Source organism: Catharus ustulatus (assembly GCF_009819885.2).
Source record: "Catharus ustulatus isolate bCatUst1 chromosome Z unlocalized genomic scaffold, bCatUst1.pri.v2 scaffold_29_arrow_ctg1, whole genome shotgun sequence".
In the NCBI taxonomy this organism is placed as follows: domain Eukaryota; kingdom Metazoa; phylum Chordata; class Aves; order Passeriformes; family Turdidae; genus Catharus; species Catharus ustulatus.
The window spans coordinates 5,293,903-5,309,467 of NW_024879446.1; the positions used below are offsets into that span (position 1 = coordinate 5,293,903).

At 42.8% G+C, this 15,565-nt stretch overlaps 1 protein-coding gene across 1 annotated transcript in view; it reads left to right on the forward strand.

Moving 5' to 3' along the window:
- Positions 1-15,565, forward strand: part of GRIN3A (glutamate ionotropic receptor NMDA type subunit 3A) — a 72,734-nt gene that overhangs the window by 48,190 nt on the left and 8,979 nt on the right. Inside the window, exons 4-6 of the mRNA XM_033086556.2 lie at positions 1,679-1,824; positions 4,891-5,006; positions 7,094-7,245. Of these exons, the coding sequence (XP_032942447.1) occupies positions 1,679-1,824; positions 4,891-5,006; positions 7,094-7,245 (414 nt within the window). The remainder of the gene's footprint in view (positions 1-1,678; positions 1,825-4,890; positions 5,007-7,093; positions 7,246-15,565) is intronic.

A 15,565-nucleotide genomic window follows, 5' to 3' on the forward strand; every position in this document is an offset into this window, starting at 1 on the left:
CTGAAACTGCCAAGTAATAAAACCTAAAAAATAGTCCTGACTGTGTTGATAATCTTCTTGGGACAGAGAGTACATGAACCTGACTCCAAGTTCCTTCTTTAAGCAGGTCATCTTCAGTGTCTCAAGACTGGGCCTGGCAGCATTGTGCTGGAAGTCTCCATGATGTATTGTCACAGCCCAGCTCCTGTTATTTATGTCTTCTGGCACTTGAATGCTGCTCCCACACTCCCAGGCAAGAACATTTCCCTCTGTGCCCACAGTCCTTCTGGCACAGCACCATGACCAGCTCCAGATGGAGGCATACCCTGCATTGCTTATCCCACACCCTTCTACACCAGAATGCAAAAAAAAACAATTGCCAGGACTCCCTCCATACTCACAGACTTGGACCAGATCAGCAGACCGCAAGGTGGTAACCACCTGCCTACTTTCATTTTCATTCAGGTAAAAATTACCAGAAATACAGAATGTTCATAGCTTCCATGACATCAGAAACATCATCCAAAAGACCTTTTTCTGTTCCTTTTCAGACTAAACTAGGTGACAGTGAGTTTACATCTTACGTCTGCCGTTCTTAACAAAACTATGAAAGCTCTTTTATCGGTGGGGTCATTGAAGAGAAGACTGGGAAAGGTCTTTCTATGACTTTGCACTCTGTTCTGCTTAGATGATAATGCAGAGGCCAGATGGGCTGGCAGAATGTTTCTTTACTTGGTCTTTGCCAAGGAGAGCGTGGCTGTGGTGAGATCATCTTTGCAAGCTGTTGTGATGTCCATGAGCTTTGTGGGAAGCAAATACAGCATGACTGCTTCAGCCTCAGCTCTGCTTGGCTTCCTGTGCTCTGAAAGCTTGGCCTTTTAGAGGCTAGTGGGTTGCTGAAGGCTTTTTAATTAGTGTGGCTTGGCAGCACTTGGCCAGCTCAAGGAAGTGCTTGGCATAGTGGAAGATGCGGCTGACTCCTCCATGGCAGCTTGAGACTTCTCCCAGAGGCTCTAAATGCTCCAAAGGGAAACAGAAACTTCAGAAACTTGAACTGGCCTCCTTGGGGGTGCAGACTGGAGTCAGTTCAGAGAAGGACAGGGCACAGAACTGCAAAAAGACAATGTGTGTATATATACATGGTTACAGCCTGAGCTGTGTGGAAGGGGAATTCCCCCTCCATCTCATGGCCAGGGGAGACTTTTTGGTGACCTTTCAGTCCTCAGTATGTCTGTGAGGAATGGCAGCAAAGACTTTGATATGGTATCTAGACTTCTAGAAATGAACTGAGGTGCTACCCTTCTCCAGAAGGCTAAATTTCATCCCTAAGGACAAAGTGAAACATTCTGCCAAGACAAATCTTTGCTGTGTATCGTGAGCCAAATAAAGTGGACTGTAGCCAGCCCAATGGCTTCTCATTACAGTTCCTGAAACATCCCAATAAACACCTACCTTTGGGTGTTCAGGGTGTTTAATGGGAGCTGTTTTCGCCATTTGAAGAAAACCCTGAGAGTACACACCAGGCTCTTTAGTCACCTGGTAAGTCTTTCCAGGCTCTTCCTGGGGGGGTGGGAAGCTGCCTGTGGGAAAACGCGCAAAGAGGCAGGTCCATGAACTGAAGATTTCTGAGGAGCTGTTGGCACACCAGATGGGATGGGAGGCAAATGTCTCTGCTAATGCTCTGCTGTCCTCCTGCCAGCTCCACCACCCGTCCCAAGGGTTCCGGTTTGGCACAGTGCGGGAGAGCAGTGCTGAAGATTACGTGCGGCAGAGCTTCCCGGAGATGCACGAGTACATGCGGCGCTACAACGTCCCTGCCACCACGGACGGGGTGGCCTACCTGAAGTGAGCCCCACACCCATCTCCTTGGCCAGCTGTTATGATCTGGTTGTTAAAATAGTTCAGAGTGATGCCCAGATTAAGGTGAAAGCGAGGCTTTTTATTTAACAGTAAATGCGAGACAGAGATAGACATGGTGGTGATGATGGTAGTGAGGAGAGAGAAAGATGGTGACAGAGATAGATGTAGTAGAAAATATAACCACTCCAAGGATGCCATGTTCCATTGATCCTCTCCTTCCCAGTGCTGAGGGTCCCACAAAACACAGGAGTTCAATGGATTGATACACATTTAGGTCAGGTGGGACTGCCCGTCTGGTTGTGGGGATGCCATCAGGCAAGGGCAATGAATAATCTCCGGTCAAGTTTCTGAGCCTGGGAGCCCTTCACCAGGCAGAGGAAATATTCCGAAAAAATCATCCATTGGCAAATGCTGCCAATGAGGTTCCTCATTGCGATGGGAGGAAAGGAGGTTCTCAGAGAGGAACCTTAATTTATCATTAAAATGAATAAAATAAGCACTAGCCTTGAGTAATTTCACGATTATAAGCCGCACCATTTTGACTAAAATTTTGGTCCGAACCCAGAAGTGCGGCTTATAATCAGGTGCATCTTATATATGGATAAAGAACAAAAAGTTGCTGTTAGTTTAGAGGACAGGTGTCTGCTGAGAAAGGCAGGAGCCTCTCTTTGAAATGGAGAATGTAAACCCCCTCCCTCCAAATTATTATAATTTTGAAATCAAGCGGCTCTAAGGCAAAGATATGGGAATTAGGAATAACAGTGCTTTACTAGGAAAATTAAGATAGAAATACAGTACAAACCCCAAACACTGACAAAGGATGTAATCAAAGTATCTATTCTATCACCATCTGTTGGGACCAGGTGGGGCAGTGATCTTTATCTCTGTGGGAGATACTCTGCTAATGGGCCATCCATTGAAACCAGGCGGGGCATTGTTCTTTATCTTTGCACCCCCATCCTTCCTCCAGAGAGTTATCTTCAGCTAATGGCCATTTGAGTCTCACTGTGTGATTGATAAAATTACTTTATCCCATTGAGACTTGCTCCAGCCAGCGGGGAGAGCCCAGCCTTTCTTACCTAGATAAAAACTGAAATTCTAGGACACCGAGTAACCCTTTCTCTACTCAACTGTAGAAAAAACGAGAATTATCCACATCACTACTACACCTCTGGAACAAAACTGGACCTTCCATAAGACCAGTGCTTCAACTAAACCACATCTGTCACTGCAGCCACTATTTAACCAAACTGCTAGCAACACACTGCCTGACAGGGTGTCAGGTTGTACTCTGACTTTGTCAGGGTTTGGAGTTTGTTTCTTTGTAGTATTGTATTTCTATTTTAATTTCCCTAGAAAAGAACTGTTATAACTAATTCCCATATCTTTACCTGAGAGCCCCTTGATTTCAAAATTATAATAATTTGGAGGGAGGGGGTTTACATTCTCCATTTCAAAGAGAGGCTCCTGCCTTTCTTGGCAGACACCTGTCCTCCAAACTAAGACACAAAGTCAGAGTACAGCCCGACACCCCGTCAGGGTGACACCCGTCAGCAAGGGTGTTGGTAGCAGTCCCATTAAATGGTGGCTACCGTCCTCCTGCATTGACAGATGTGGTTTAGTTGAAGCAGTGGTCTCATAGAAGGGTGCAGCCTCCCTTCAAAGGTCCAGCAATGATATGGAAAAAAAGTCTGGTTTTCCTCTGGAGTCCACGGAAAAGAGGGTGACTTGGTGTCCTAGAATTTCAGTTTTTATCTAGGTAGGAAAGGCTGGGCTCTCCCCCCTGGCTGGAGCAACTCTTAATGGGATAAAGCAATTTTATCAATCATACAATGGGACTCAATGGGCCATTAGCGGAAGATAACTCTCTAGAGGAATGATGGGGGGTGCAAAGATAAAGAACAATGTTCTACTGGTTTCAATGGATGGCCCATTAGCAGAGTATCTCCCACAGAGATGAAGATCACTGCCCCACCTGGTCCCAACAGATGGTGATAGAATAGATACTTTGATTACATCTTGTATTGTAACCCGAGGCAGCAGGGCTGGTGCAATTGTTACTAATTGGTTACTTTGTTGCATGTGGATGCTTGCTGCAAAAAAATAAAGTGCACCTTGTACACCAGTGCGCCTTATATATGGACAAAGTTCAGAAATTTGCCGACACCTGGAAGTGCCCCTTATACTCCAGTGCACCTTATACTCGTGAAATTACTGTAATCTTAGAAGTTACCAGGCAGATGTCCTGAGAATTTTTCTCCTGGATCCTTTTCCTGTTGTTTCCTGTTTATATCTTTTTCCCCAGACCCAACCTGTTGATAATTAAGACACATGGCAGTTCTTTGGGTCAAACTGGAGTCAATGGATTGAAATCAATGAAGTAATCACATCAAGAGAACACCCAGACTTTTAAGGGGACAGGAATGGAAGGTGCAGTCCTGGGGTCAGATGAGAACAGGCACTGCAGTTGCTCTTTTTTATCATTATTTTATCTAAACATGCTGTTCAGAAATTATTATTTTAGTAAAATTCAATCATTGTGTTCATGAAGACAACACAAGGAAGATATAAATTGGGTGAAGGAAGTAATTTACCTCATATTCAAGGAGAAAGGAGGAACAATACCTTTGAATAACTTACCCTTCTGTGGTTTTGCTCTAATATCCCCCAAGTTTAACATCACAAAGAAACCAAGACAGCAACAGTATTTTAGCAAGTTTTGATCTTCTCTGCTAAAAAGCCTTGTGCTCACTTTCAATTGAACTAAAGTCTAGCATTTCGTAGTGATTTTTGTCTTTCTGAACAATAGCATTTTGTGGGAACAAAATAAGTCCTAAACACACTGACAGCTTTTAGTACACAAAGTTTGCATTTCATGCACAACTCCTCCTTCAAAATAGAAATCAGTTTTCATTTTAAGTACAGATGTGCAAATAGCTGCCCCTGATCCCTATTTTCGTACACTAATCTACCAGAAAATGGCATAGGTAAATGTTCAATGTCATTTAGACTGTGAAATTATTGTGTTTCTGACTCTGATGTTGAATACAGGCATGATCCAGAGAAACTTGATGCCTTCATCATGGATAAAGCACTCTTAGATTATGAAGTGTCAATAGATGCCGACTGCAAGCTCCTAACTGTGGGAAAACCTTTTGCCATTGAAGGTAATAACCAGTTTTCCAGCGCACTACTGTGTTCTTCATGTGCTGAATTTGCTTTGTTGTGCTATGATATTCTTAGCGAAAATACAGAGGTGGAAGTGAGGACCCCTTGGGGATTATTGACAAAATCCTCTGTGACTGAGCAGAACAAAAGCCCTGGCCTTTTTTGTGGCTTTTTTAGAGACTCGTATCACTTTTCCCACCTGTTTCAAGGCCAGGTTTGGTGGAGCTTTGAGCAACTTGGTGTAGTGGAAGATCCCCCATGACAGGCATTGGAACAAAAGGATCTTCAATGTCCCTTCCAACCCAAATGATGCTGTGATTCTATGACCTGTTGCCATGCTCTGTACAGAAATTATTCCAAGTGCTCAGACAGTGCGTCTCCAGACAAGTAGGAGGCAGAACCCATTTTCCTGCTCACCATGAAATGAAGAGCCCCTGAAATGAGGCTTCTCTTCTGATAGCTTGCTATGTTGACATGTGCTCAAAACCCAGTTCAGATGTGTTCAAAATGTGGTTCTGCAGCTTCACTCTCATCTGAAGCTGACAAATAGTGTTCTCATTTTGAAGGTCAGCTCAAGATTCCCACTGAATCTGTAGTTAATTGTGAAAGGAGCCTGCCCTGGTGCTTGGCCTCATGCAGCCTCAAGAATTTAGCAAGGGTTGCTCAGAAGGGAGCCTGGAAGCAAGGCTGGTGTGAAGCTGCTTCCAGCATGGATGAGCACATGGGTAGCACACTTTAATAGTTGGCCAGTTGGAAAGGACTGGTGCTTTCACTTTCCTCCCCTGCAAGGGTGATCGCTCCAGTTGCTCTCATCGCATGGTAGAACAACCTCCTTCAGAAACCTGATAAATCCCTTTCAGAAAGGTCAGCTCTGCTGAAATAAAACCAGAAGCTTTGGCAACTTCAAGTAGATTAGATTTCAATATAGAAAAAGAAACAAACAAATAAGCCCTGAACTATATGATTTCAGATGACTTGACTTCATATCACCCAATTACAATAAATGTATGCTGAAAATGTGGTATTTATGAGTCTTAGCTGTGCCAACTCTGAAACAAATCCTTTGAGGTGAGCAAATTTATTTGGGTGGAATTACAGGCACAATGTAAAAAAACTCAGCAGCAAGGGAGACTGTTGCATTGTAGGAAGAATTATCACCTCAACACTCATCAAAAGTGAGCCCCTGTCCTGGTAAATTCAGCACTTGTCCGTGAGAGTTTTTCTCTTTCTTCCTGTGTTGTTGTGGGGTTTTTAAGGAGACAGCCTGAAATTCTGAATTCTGAACTGAAAAACAAAAATCCACAGTGGACTAGAAATGAATCTCTGCAGGCAACTGGCATGCAACTGCATGTCTTTGAGGGATCAAGTGGATTTGTTTAGAATTTCTAAAGTCAAACCCCAGATTCTGCAAATAGAAATACCACATTCAGAGTTACTGAATTAATTTTCACTTAAGTGACCTTCACTTAAAGTCCTTTACCAGCACTTTAACATGGTGAAAGACAACACAGTGCATTTATTAGTATCTGAAAGTCCCCGTCAGTGCCAGAGCAGAAGTACATGAACTGAAAGCATAGCCCCTGGGCTTTAAATTGCTGTGTGATAACAAAGAAGATTACTCCTGTCTATATTTACATGCATACAGATTCTCATCAGAAAATGCTCAGGAAGAAAATGTCACATCTGACACCACAGTCACATCCACTGCTCTAACAATGCAGAGGATCAGAAGAATAGTTTATGTGACATTGAGATCCTTTTACATTGCTGAAAGAATCCATGGCAAGGGCATGAAAAGAGAAAATACTTACTCATCCATTGCCTTCGTTTTAAGTTCCTGAACCTCCTGTTTTACATATTTCTTGTGTGACCATAATAATTTTGAATTTGCTTATTCTGTTTATATTGGGTGACTTTATTCTGCACCAAGAAAAGGTCTTGTCTCAGCATTCTCAGACCACACTAAGCCAGGTTTGAGCTGGTTGGCTGAAGCAGAGTGCCAGCTTGCTCTTTATGCTGAAATGAACACACTTCAGCAAAAATCAAACAAGAAAGGGAGAGATGATTTTACTGTTTTCCCTTCTAGGATATGGCATTGGTCTTCCCCCCAACTCTCCACTCACTTCAAACATCTCTGACCTTATCAGCCAGTACAAATCCCATGGCTTCATGGATGTTCTGCATGACAAGTGGTACAAGGTTGTTCCCTGTGGGAAACGCAGCTTCGCCGTCACGGAGGTAAGCAATGAACTCGGGTCACGAAAGTGAGGCTTTGTGCAAGCTGACAATTATTTCCCCTCATTCCTAATGGCATGCCCACATGGCAGGGATGGGTGGCAGCTGAAGAGAAGGAGGAGGCTTTGAAGGCAAGAGCTGCTGACTCAGGCAGCCCTCAGATCAGAGCAGGAGGAGCACTTCAGTGGGACTGTACTGCTGGGTGAGGCACCAGGGAGCTCCTTGGGAGACAAGCAGGGCATGAAAAGGGCAGTAGAAATCCTGATCTGGCACAATGCATAGCAAACCTCTCTGATCCCACTCAACTGTGTGTGTGTCACCATCCACAGAGAGAGGGGGATCTTAGGACAACCCAAATTTTTAATGCACCCTGACCACTTCCCTACATGGGTGGCAGCTACCTGTACCAAAAATAGGATTTCAGACTAGAAATGGTCTGCTAAGATACCACACCATGAAGAGAGGGGGAACAGGTCTCACTTCCACGTAGATCTATGAGAAACGGAAGTAAATCTTCATGGATGTACATCCAAGTGCCAAATCAGAGGAGTTACTCCAGCTCATGGCAGCTGAAGAGGTAGAACATTATTTATGAGAAAAAGATGACTCTTACCAGAATAGCAGTTTTATCTCAAGTTCCAGACTGTCAAATGAAAAAATAACATAAAGTATTGAGGAATCAAAACCACCATCAATGTCTGAAGCTCAATAGCATACTCTTTTAGCTCAAGGTCTTCCAGGAGGGATAGGTTATGTATCCTCATAAGTACAAAAGAGTTACCACTCTGCTGTCTCCTCCTCAGAGTGTTCTGCCAAATGCCAAACACACACACGGTGTTCCCTGAGGAAGTGGGAGCATTCTCCTATCAAAGAGAAGTTCAGTTTCCTGGGCTCTGACTCTACTTTTCAATGGTTACCTGCAAACCTCGGGCTGCTGACTAAATCACCACAAAGTTAGCATTGTTTAGAGATAGGACAAAGCAAATCTTTATTTGGCATTTTTAATGCATAATTTGTTGGGTATTTCTGCATGTCTTACTACATTTTTTACTTTTTCATTACGATTGTGCCAATAGAAAATAAATAATATTTTAACATCAGAGATTCATAGAAGAAAATTCAATTTATTTTTGTCCAACTTGCTCATTTTTTCTTTCTTTTTTTATGTGATTAATTCAACACAAGAAAGCAAACCTAAACAGAAATGTGTATTCACTGCTCTTTCTGAGTTAGTTTATCTGAAGATTGTATTATAATCTAAAAATAGCACTTCCTTCAATGACTTCTTGTTGTTCTACATTTTAACTAATCTTGAATTAAATCTCGAGAAAATTACACATGGCAATTGTATAAATTACCTCAACATTGCTTAAAACTCAAAACTCTTACAGCAGAGAAAACTTACCTTCCTAATAATTCCCTAGGGATGTGACAAAAGGAGCTTCCTCTGATCATGTCTTACCCCACGGCATTATCTGGTTCTCTGTCCTTAGTCGTAGCATAAATTCCAGTTAAAACTACAATTTTGGTTAGTACTGGTTTTCTGCCAGAACATAGGGTTGCTTCTCTAGTCTGTACAGTGAGGTGCTTAGATCCCCTGGGAGGGGCTGCAGGAGTAAAGTATTATAGCCTGAGTAATACCAACCTATAAAAATTGTACATAGATGTACATATGTGGAGATCCTTGCTCAGAATGCATGATTAACACAAGATTACTCAAGGCTAGCAACAAAGGGAGAGGAGGTGGGACAAAAATCTGCTCCAGTTCAAAAAGAAAATTCAGATTTTGCCCTGTGAATAGTCCCATGGAATTAGGTTGTTTTTTTGAGGTTTTTTTCACTATATTGATTAGGTTTTAACCACAGGATTTTAAGGGAAGCCTTAACCACGGGGTCACAGCTGGAGCACATGTTGTCCTTTAACATAATTAAGTCTTCTGAGTATAACCTCCATGTGAAGTCCAGAAAGAAGGGCAGGTGTAGCTGCTCCCAGGCTGGTTGTCTGACCATAGTCCTTATTTAATCTTCAATTTTACTAATTCAACATGCACACTGAGTTTTTTGTTCAGAAACTAAAGTCCAACAAGTGGGTTCAAGTGTCTGAACCGAAGATTCAGTTCATGAAGTCCAGCAAGGCCGAGTGCAAGTTCTGCACCTGCGTTGGGGCAATGTCAACCACAGATACAAGCAGGGCACAAACACAGAACGGATTGAGAGCAGCCCTGGGGAGAAGGACTTGGGGCTTTAGTGGATTAAAAGCTCAAGATGACCTGGCAGTGTGCTCTGGTAGCCCAGAAAGCCAAAGATATCCTAGGCTGCATCAGTAAAAGTGTGGGTAGGAGGTGGAGGGAGGTGATTGTGCACCTCTGCTTGTTCTGGTGAGACCCCACCTGCAGAGGCACATCCAGCTCCGGGATCCTCAGCATAAGAAGGATGTGGCACTGTTGGAGGGAATCCAGAGGAGACCACAAAGGTGATCAGAGGGCCTCTGTGCTCTGGAGCCAGGCTGGGAGAGCTGGGGGTTTTCACCTGGAGAAGAGAAGGCTCCAGGGAGCCCCTTCCAGTGCCTAAGTCCAAGAGGGCTGGAGAGGAACTTGGACAAAGGATGGAGTGACAAGATAAGGAGGAATGGCTTTAGGCTGAAACAGGTAATTTTAGCTAATACAAGGAAGAATGTAAACATTTAGGTGGTGAGGCCCTGACAGAAGTTGCCCAGACAAGCAGTGGCTGCCCCACCCTGGAGTGTCCAAGGCCAGGAGGGACAGGCCTTGGAGGAACTTGGTCTGGTGGTTGGCATCCCTGCCCATGGCAGGGGGTTGAAATTAGATGGTCTATAAGGTCTCTTCAAAACCACGCTATTCTAGGATTCTGTGAATCTAAAAAGTCACTCAAAGGTCCTTATGCCATCAGAAAGTGAGCAGAAACAGAATACCACTTGCAAGTCTGTGCCATTTGTGGGGTAAGCTCTGCTAAGCCCAGATCTTCAGTTTCCTGAGTTGCCTCACTTTTAATGCATCTACCACATGCATCCCCTCTTCTTCATCCATTGTTTTTGGCCAAGAACTTGCAGATTTTAGAACATGCAATTGCTTAGTTGGGAGAAATTTACTAAACTTAACAGCCAAACAGCAAACACTTTCCAAAGCACAATTTCCCCACTGTTACAGCAGGAAGCAGGGAAATTAGTCTTGCACTTACCTTTGTGTTGGTTTGCATCTTTTACTGCTGTACAGCCAAGACATCTCTGTAACTTTAACTCCCTGCACTCAGTCACAGTAGTATTCCACAGATTCATTGGAGTGTGGTTGATGTTCAACATAGAAGCAGATGATTAATTTTTGGAACAAGTCTCAGCTTCTTAGTGGGTAGTCATTCACAATAGATTGTGCACCAAAATGAGACCCAACAATTGCCTTTTGATAGCAAGAGTAAGGCTTTGTATTCTTCTATGTCTTTTGATAAATTTGGTCTGTGACACGCTGCACCCGTTGACCAAAAGTAATGACCTCAAAATGGGAATATATGTAGGTGAAATACTGATCAGTATAGCCTTTAAATTGGTGGGTTATCCCCCAACCATTTTTGTCATTACCTCTTTAACTTTTCCTGATTCTTATCCACCTGCCACTCCTGCCCACTGAAGTTAATTTTTCTACAAAAAATTAACTTTTGAGATCCATCTTCTTGCTCAACATTTTTTACTAATCTTCCACTGGGAAATTATATTTCCTGTGGCAGAACTCACTGCTAGCTCTTCCCATCTCTCTCTGGCAGTGGATGAGCACTTTGCTCATTCTAAATTGCATTTCAAAACAAAGTTGTCCTGGAAAGAAATTATTCAGCATGGGGCTGGAACTTTTGCAGTGACTCTCAATCTGCAAAACCAATAAAGATAGTTTCTTTTCTGAAAGTGCGAAGGTCAGAAGCATTTGTATGACCCTCTCCAGCAAAGTCACTTACCCAAAGCATCTTATCCGGCCATCACCCACTGCATCATTTATGGGGGATGTAGCTAACTCAGGCTTGGAAAGAACACTGCAATGAATTGCACTTTACCCTTTCTCCTGCAGGTAGTTGTGGCTGGCAGTAGCTGTTCTTGGTGAGAGCTAGCATCTAGCAATATTACTTGAGCCTTCTTGGTTTAAAATTGTCATATTCTAGTTTCAAAGGAATGCCTTTGAGGCAAAATTGCTGAGTTCCCTACTTAGGGTGAAACATGGTGCAGGAGGGATAAAGGATTGAGAGAGTTACGTTTGCACGTCACATTTGGACATAATCAATGTAATTTGTTTTTATTTTGCATACAGTACACTCAGCCCTTCCTCTACCCTACTGTGATTCTCACTGATGCCATTTCAGAAGGAGCCAGCCTCTTGGGACTTACAGTTCCACCCCATTAGCTCCACCCAAGCTCAGAAGAGACTACAGAGGGAAGGTTTTTACAAAGAGGGTGGAAAATCACTGGCCGATGTTCCCCAGAGGGGTGGTGTATGCCCATCCCTGGAAGTGTTCAGTCATCCTTGGAAGCATTCAAGACTCTGAGCAAGCTGTTCTAATTGAATATGGTCCTGCTCATTGTGGGGCAGTTGGACCAGGTGGCCTTGAAAGATCCCTTTCAACTCAAACTTGTCTATGATTCTGTGATTTTTGGGAACCAAAAGCTTTGCGATTTTTCTGCTGCTGGCAAAAAAGCAGCTCTGGAAGTCAGACAGAAGGGCAGCAGGCAGGGGTATCCCTGAAAGGCAGAGTGTCTGCAGTCAGTGAGTTTGGCTGCTCCGACCATGCAGCAACAATCAAGGCTATGTTTATCAAGACAGTACAACAGAGAAGAGCCCTTCCTGGTCCATGCTTTGGGAGAAGCTAATTGAGTGTACTCTTTCACAGCTTTTTAGCTTCATTTTTAAAAAAATGTTCCTGTTGAAACTGTATCTTCTATTTCATTTGATAGGTTTGTATTTCTCCCTTTTATATTCGCAATGGTCACAGGACAGCTGGAGCTCTAGAACTTAGACTGATTTCCATGTTGACTGGCAGTTGAGTCAGATAACAATCAACATGTGGAATATAAAATGATGTATTGCCACATACCATTATCCCAGCTATTAATATCAAGAACTTGCTGATGCGTCACACATATGATATCTAACCTGACATTTAAAATAACAGTATATGAAAGCACACAGACCCTGGCAGCCCTAACTGACCCTATCACTGCAGTCCCACTACTTTCCACAGTGGTGATGCTGGGGAAGGCGCAGTGCCAGGAACCTCCTCCCAGTGCCTGAGGGACATGCTAACAGTGGGGATTGGTCCTTGACCACAGCATTGCCTCTGATCCAGTCCAGTCACACAGAAAAAATAAAATCCCATCATCTGAGAATTATGGAATAAATTATGCTGGCAAAGACCTCTACGATCAATGGATCCAGCCATTAACACAGCCCTGCCAAGTCCACCACTAAACTGTGTCCCTAAGTGCCTCATCTGTAGGTCTTTTAAATCCCTTCAGGGATGGTGACTAATCCTCTTTTCATCTCCCATCAGGGGTTCCATGGATGGCTTTTCTCTCAAGTCTCTGAAGGAATTGGCTCACTCACTCTGTTTGTTGCCTGAATTGATCATCTTTGCCCTCAGCATCACTCAAGAGGCACAGACAGTACCTTGTTCATCTTGCCATGATTTCACCCACTTGTCATCCAGAAAATTGTATTTCTGCTCTGTCTTCTTCCCAGTGCCCTTAAAGGTCAACCAATAGTTTCCTTTTTTGTTACACCCATCACCTGACAACTCAACAATGACTGTACCAACCTCGAAGCTCTGTTTTATGTTTGTCCCTGGTGCACTGCAGGTGTCAAAAGAAGGCCATGCAGACACTTCTAAAAAGGAAAAAAACTGCCGTGTGCTCATAAATAGCAGCTGCCCATCAGTCACCTTTTACAGCACCTTGTTGCCAGAGTGTGAAAAACAAACACAAAGAACAGGGGAAAAAACGTTCTGCTGTGCAAAGACAATTTTCTCAGTCTGCATATATGCTGTGTGGGGAGGAGAGGTGGCCCCTGCCCACAGGAGGAACTAGGAATGTTACCAAAAAGGGTCTCACAAAGTGACAGATGTTGCATTGAAAAAAGGGTCATCTCAGTGTGGGAAGAGACAGTGGGTTCTGGACTTGCACTGTAGAAAAAAAATACTTTGCACAACAGTCCTGCAGAAAGGAGTGAATGACTATTCACTCTGTCAAGAGAGTCAGGAGAAGATGTCTCCTGCAAATGAGTAAAAGATTTAGAGTCATCCATCGAAACTGAAAACAAACAAAAGGAAAAGGTGGCTGTCTGGAGAGGCACTGACAGGAAAATTGATGAGAGAGAAGAAAACATTTATTGCAAAACAGTTTTTTTCCAGCTCTGTGCAAAAGTCCTCATGACAAGGGAAAGAAACTTGTCTTGCCAATGTGAGACAATATTTACAGTATCTTGAAATTTGTCACTTGAAACCCTAAAGCCATGTTCACCAGTCTTTGCTAAGGATAATCCCCCTGAAGAAATTAAATATGTATTATTTTGAATAATAAAAGTAATGCCATTTCTTTGAGAGCACAGAAAACCATAAGAATGAAAATCATGTGTAAAAAATAAGTCTCTGCAGCTACAAGAAATGCTACAATATGGAGAGGGTAACGTGTTTTAATACCACTTAGCTGACTAAATAAAAGCATCAGCATCAATAGGATTTTGCAAGCCTACTGAGATGCGTAAATGAGTTTAGAATTCTGCCCTTCATATCCATTTATCCCTACTAATTCCTTCTCAGCACAGGTGCCGCAAAACTTAACTTCCAAACATCAGCAAACCTTTTTAATATCCTCATAGGGAAAAATTCAATCAAGAAAACACAGCTTATTATTATAGTTAACACACTCATGGTACCCATATTTAGTATTTGAGTTCAGCAGTGTGTAGCACCAATATCTGTGCTGTGCTGCCAATCTGCAGATTATCTGCAAGAATCTTTACAAGTTTCTAATTAGTCAAAGTTTGACCACAAGAGTATTTGATGACTCAGTGCAGGCAGGGAGAGTGAAGCATTTACAGTCTCATGTAGCAGGGAGTGAAACAGGAGTTCTTCCCAGGAACACAAATGCTGAAATCACTAAGTGCTGTTTTTGTCTCTGCTACCTTCTCCAAAGTGAACGCAAATGTCAGATTGTCTTCTCCGCATCCCTTTGCTAAAAAAGGCATATAACAACAGTGGACACAACAGGACGTATTTCGATAGCAATTGCATATATGGGTTGATAAATTGGAGAAGTCTCTCCAAGGATATATATTAAAAAAAGCACATACCTTCTCTTGGATTTGTTGGCATCCAGGAAATGCCAGCTTGGCCAGTGGGAAACAACTTGGAGGCTGTTGCAACTGTTGTGCATTAGCAGTAATTATCACAGGATTGACTACACTGCTTATTGCTCCAGGACTATTACATGGACATAATTGACTTCATTCTCCTAAAATACAGGGAGCTACCTCCTGGATTTATGATTACAAACTTGGACCAAGTACTGTATTTTTATCGTGGTTTAATATAGAATACATTGCATGGTGGGCTTTTATTCCTAAAAAAAAAAAAGGGGAAATTAAAATAAGATATTGCAGTAGAGAAATCCATGTTTGCTTTCTGTTGCCAGCAAGCACACCCCCAGCCCACACACCCACTCCCCTGGCCCCTACCTCTTGAGCAGAGAGGAAAGCAGTGATGCAGGTAAACCAGATTTTTCTGCTCTTTCCACATATATTCTATGTATGCACCTAAAAAATACATAAAGGAGCAAAAAAATAAGTATTACGGCTTGCTTCTCTAATCAGCATGAAGTAATGAAAATGAGAGGTGCCTCTGTTAGATGGCTTCCTTTACTATTTAACATGTGTGTCTCTAAAGTAATTATGGACAGCTGACAGCCATTTTTCAATGGTTTGTGAATGTGTTGATACTGCTATGCATAATCACTCCATACACTCCACACTGTGTTAATTATTTCTCCCCTACCTTTTTTCTCCCTTGATTTTAGTCTCAAAAATTTCCTTCTACTGTGCAGCCTTTATCAGGCAGCTCTTCCAATGCATTACCTTCCTTATTGCTAGATGAAATATTATTGATGCTTTGTTTTGGCACTTCCTTTCCTATGAAAAGATGTCTTGTTTGGGTCAATTTCAAAAGCCATCCATTACAGTGAAAAACTCATCCAGGATGACAGTGCTGGAATTTCTTTCAACTGTTTCCAGGGAAGGTAGAAGACAATTCTGCAGAGCTGACAGGACAGGGAGCCAGAC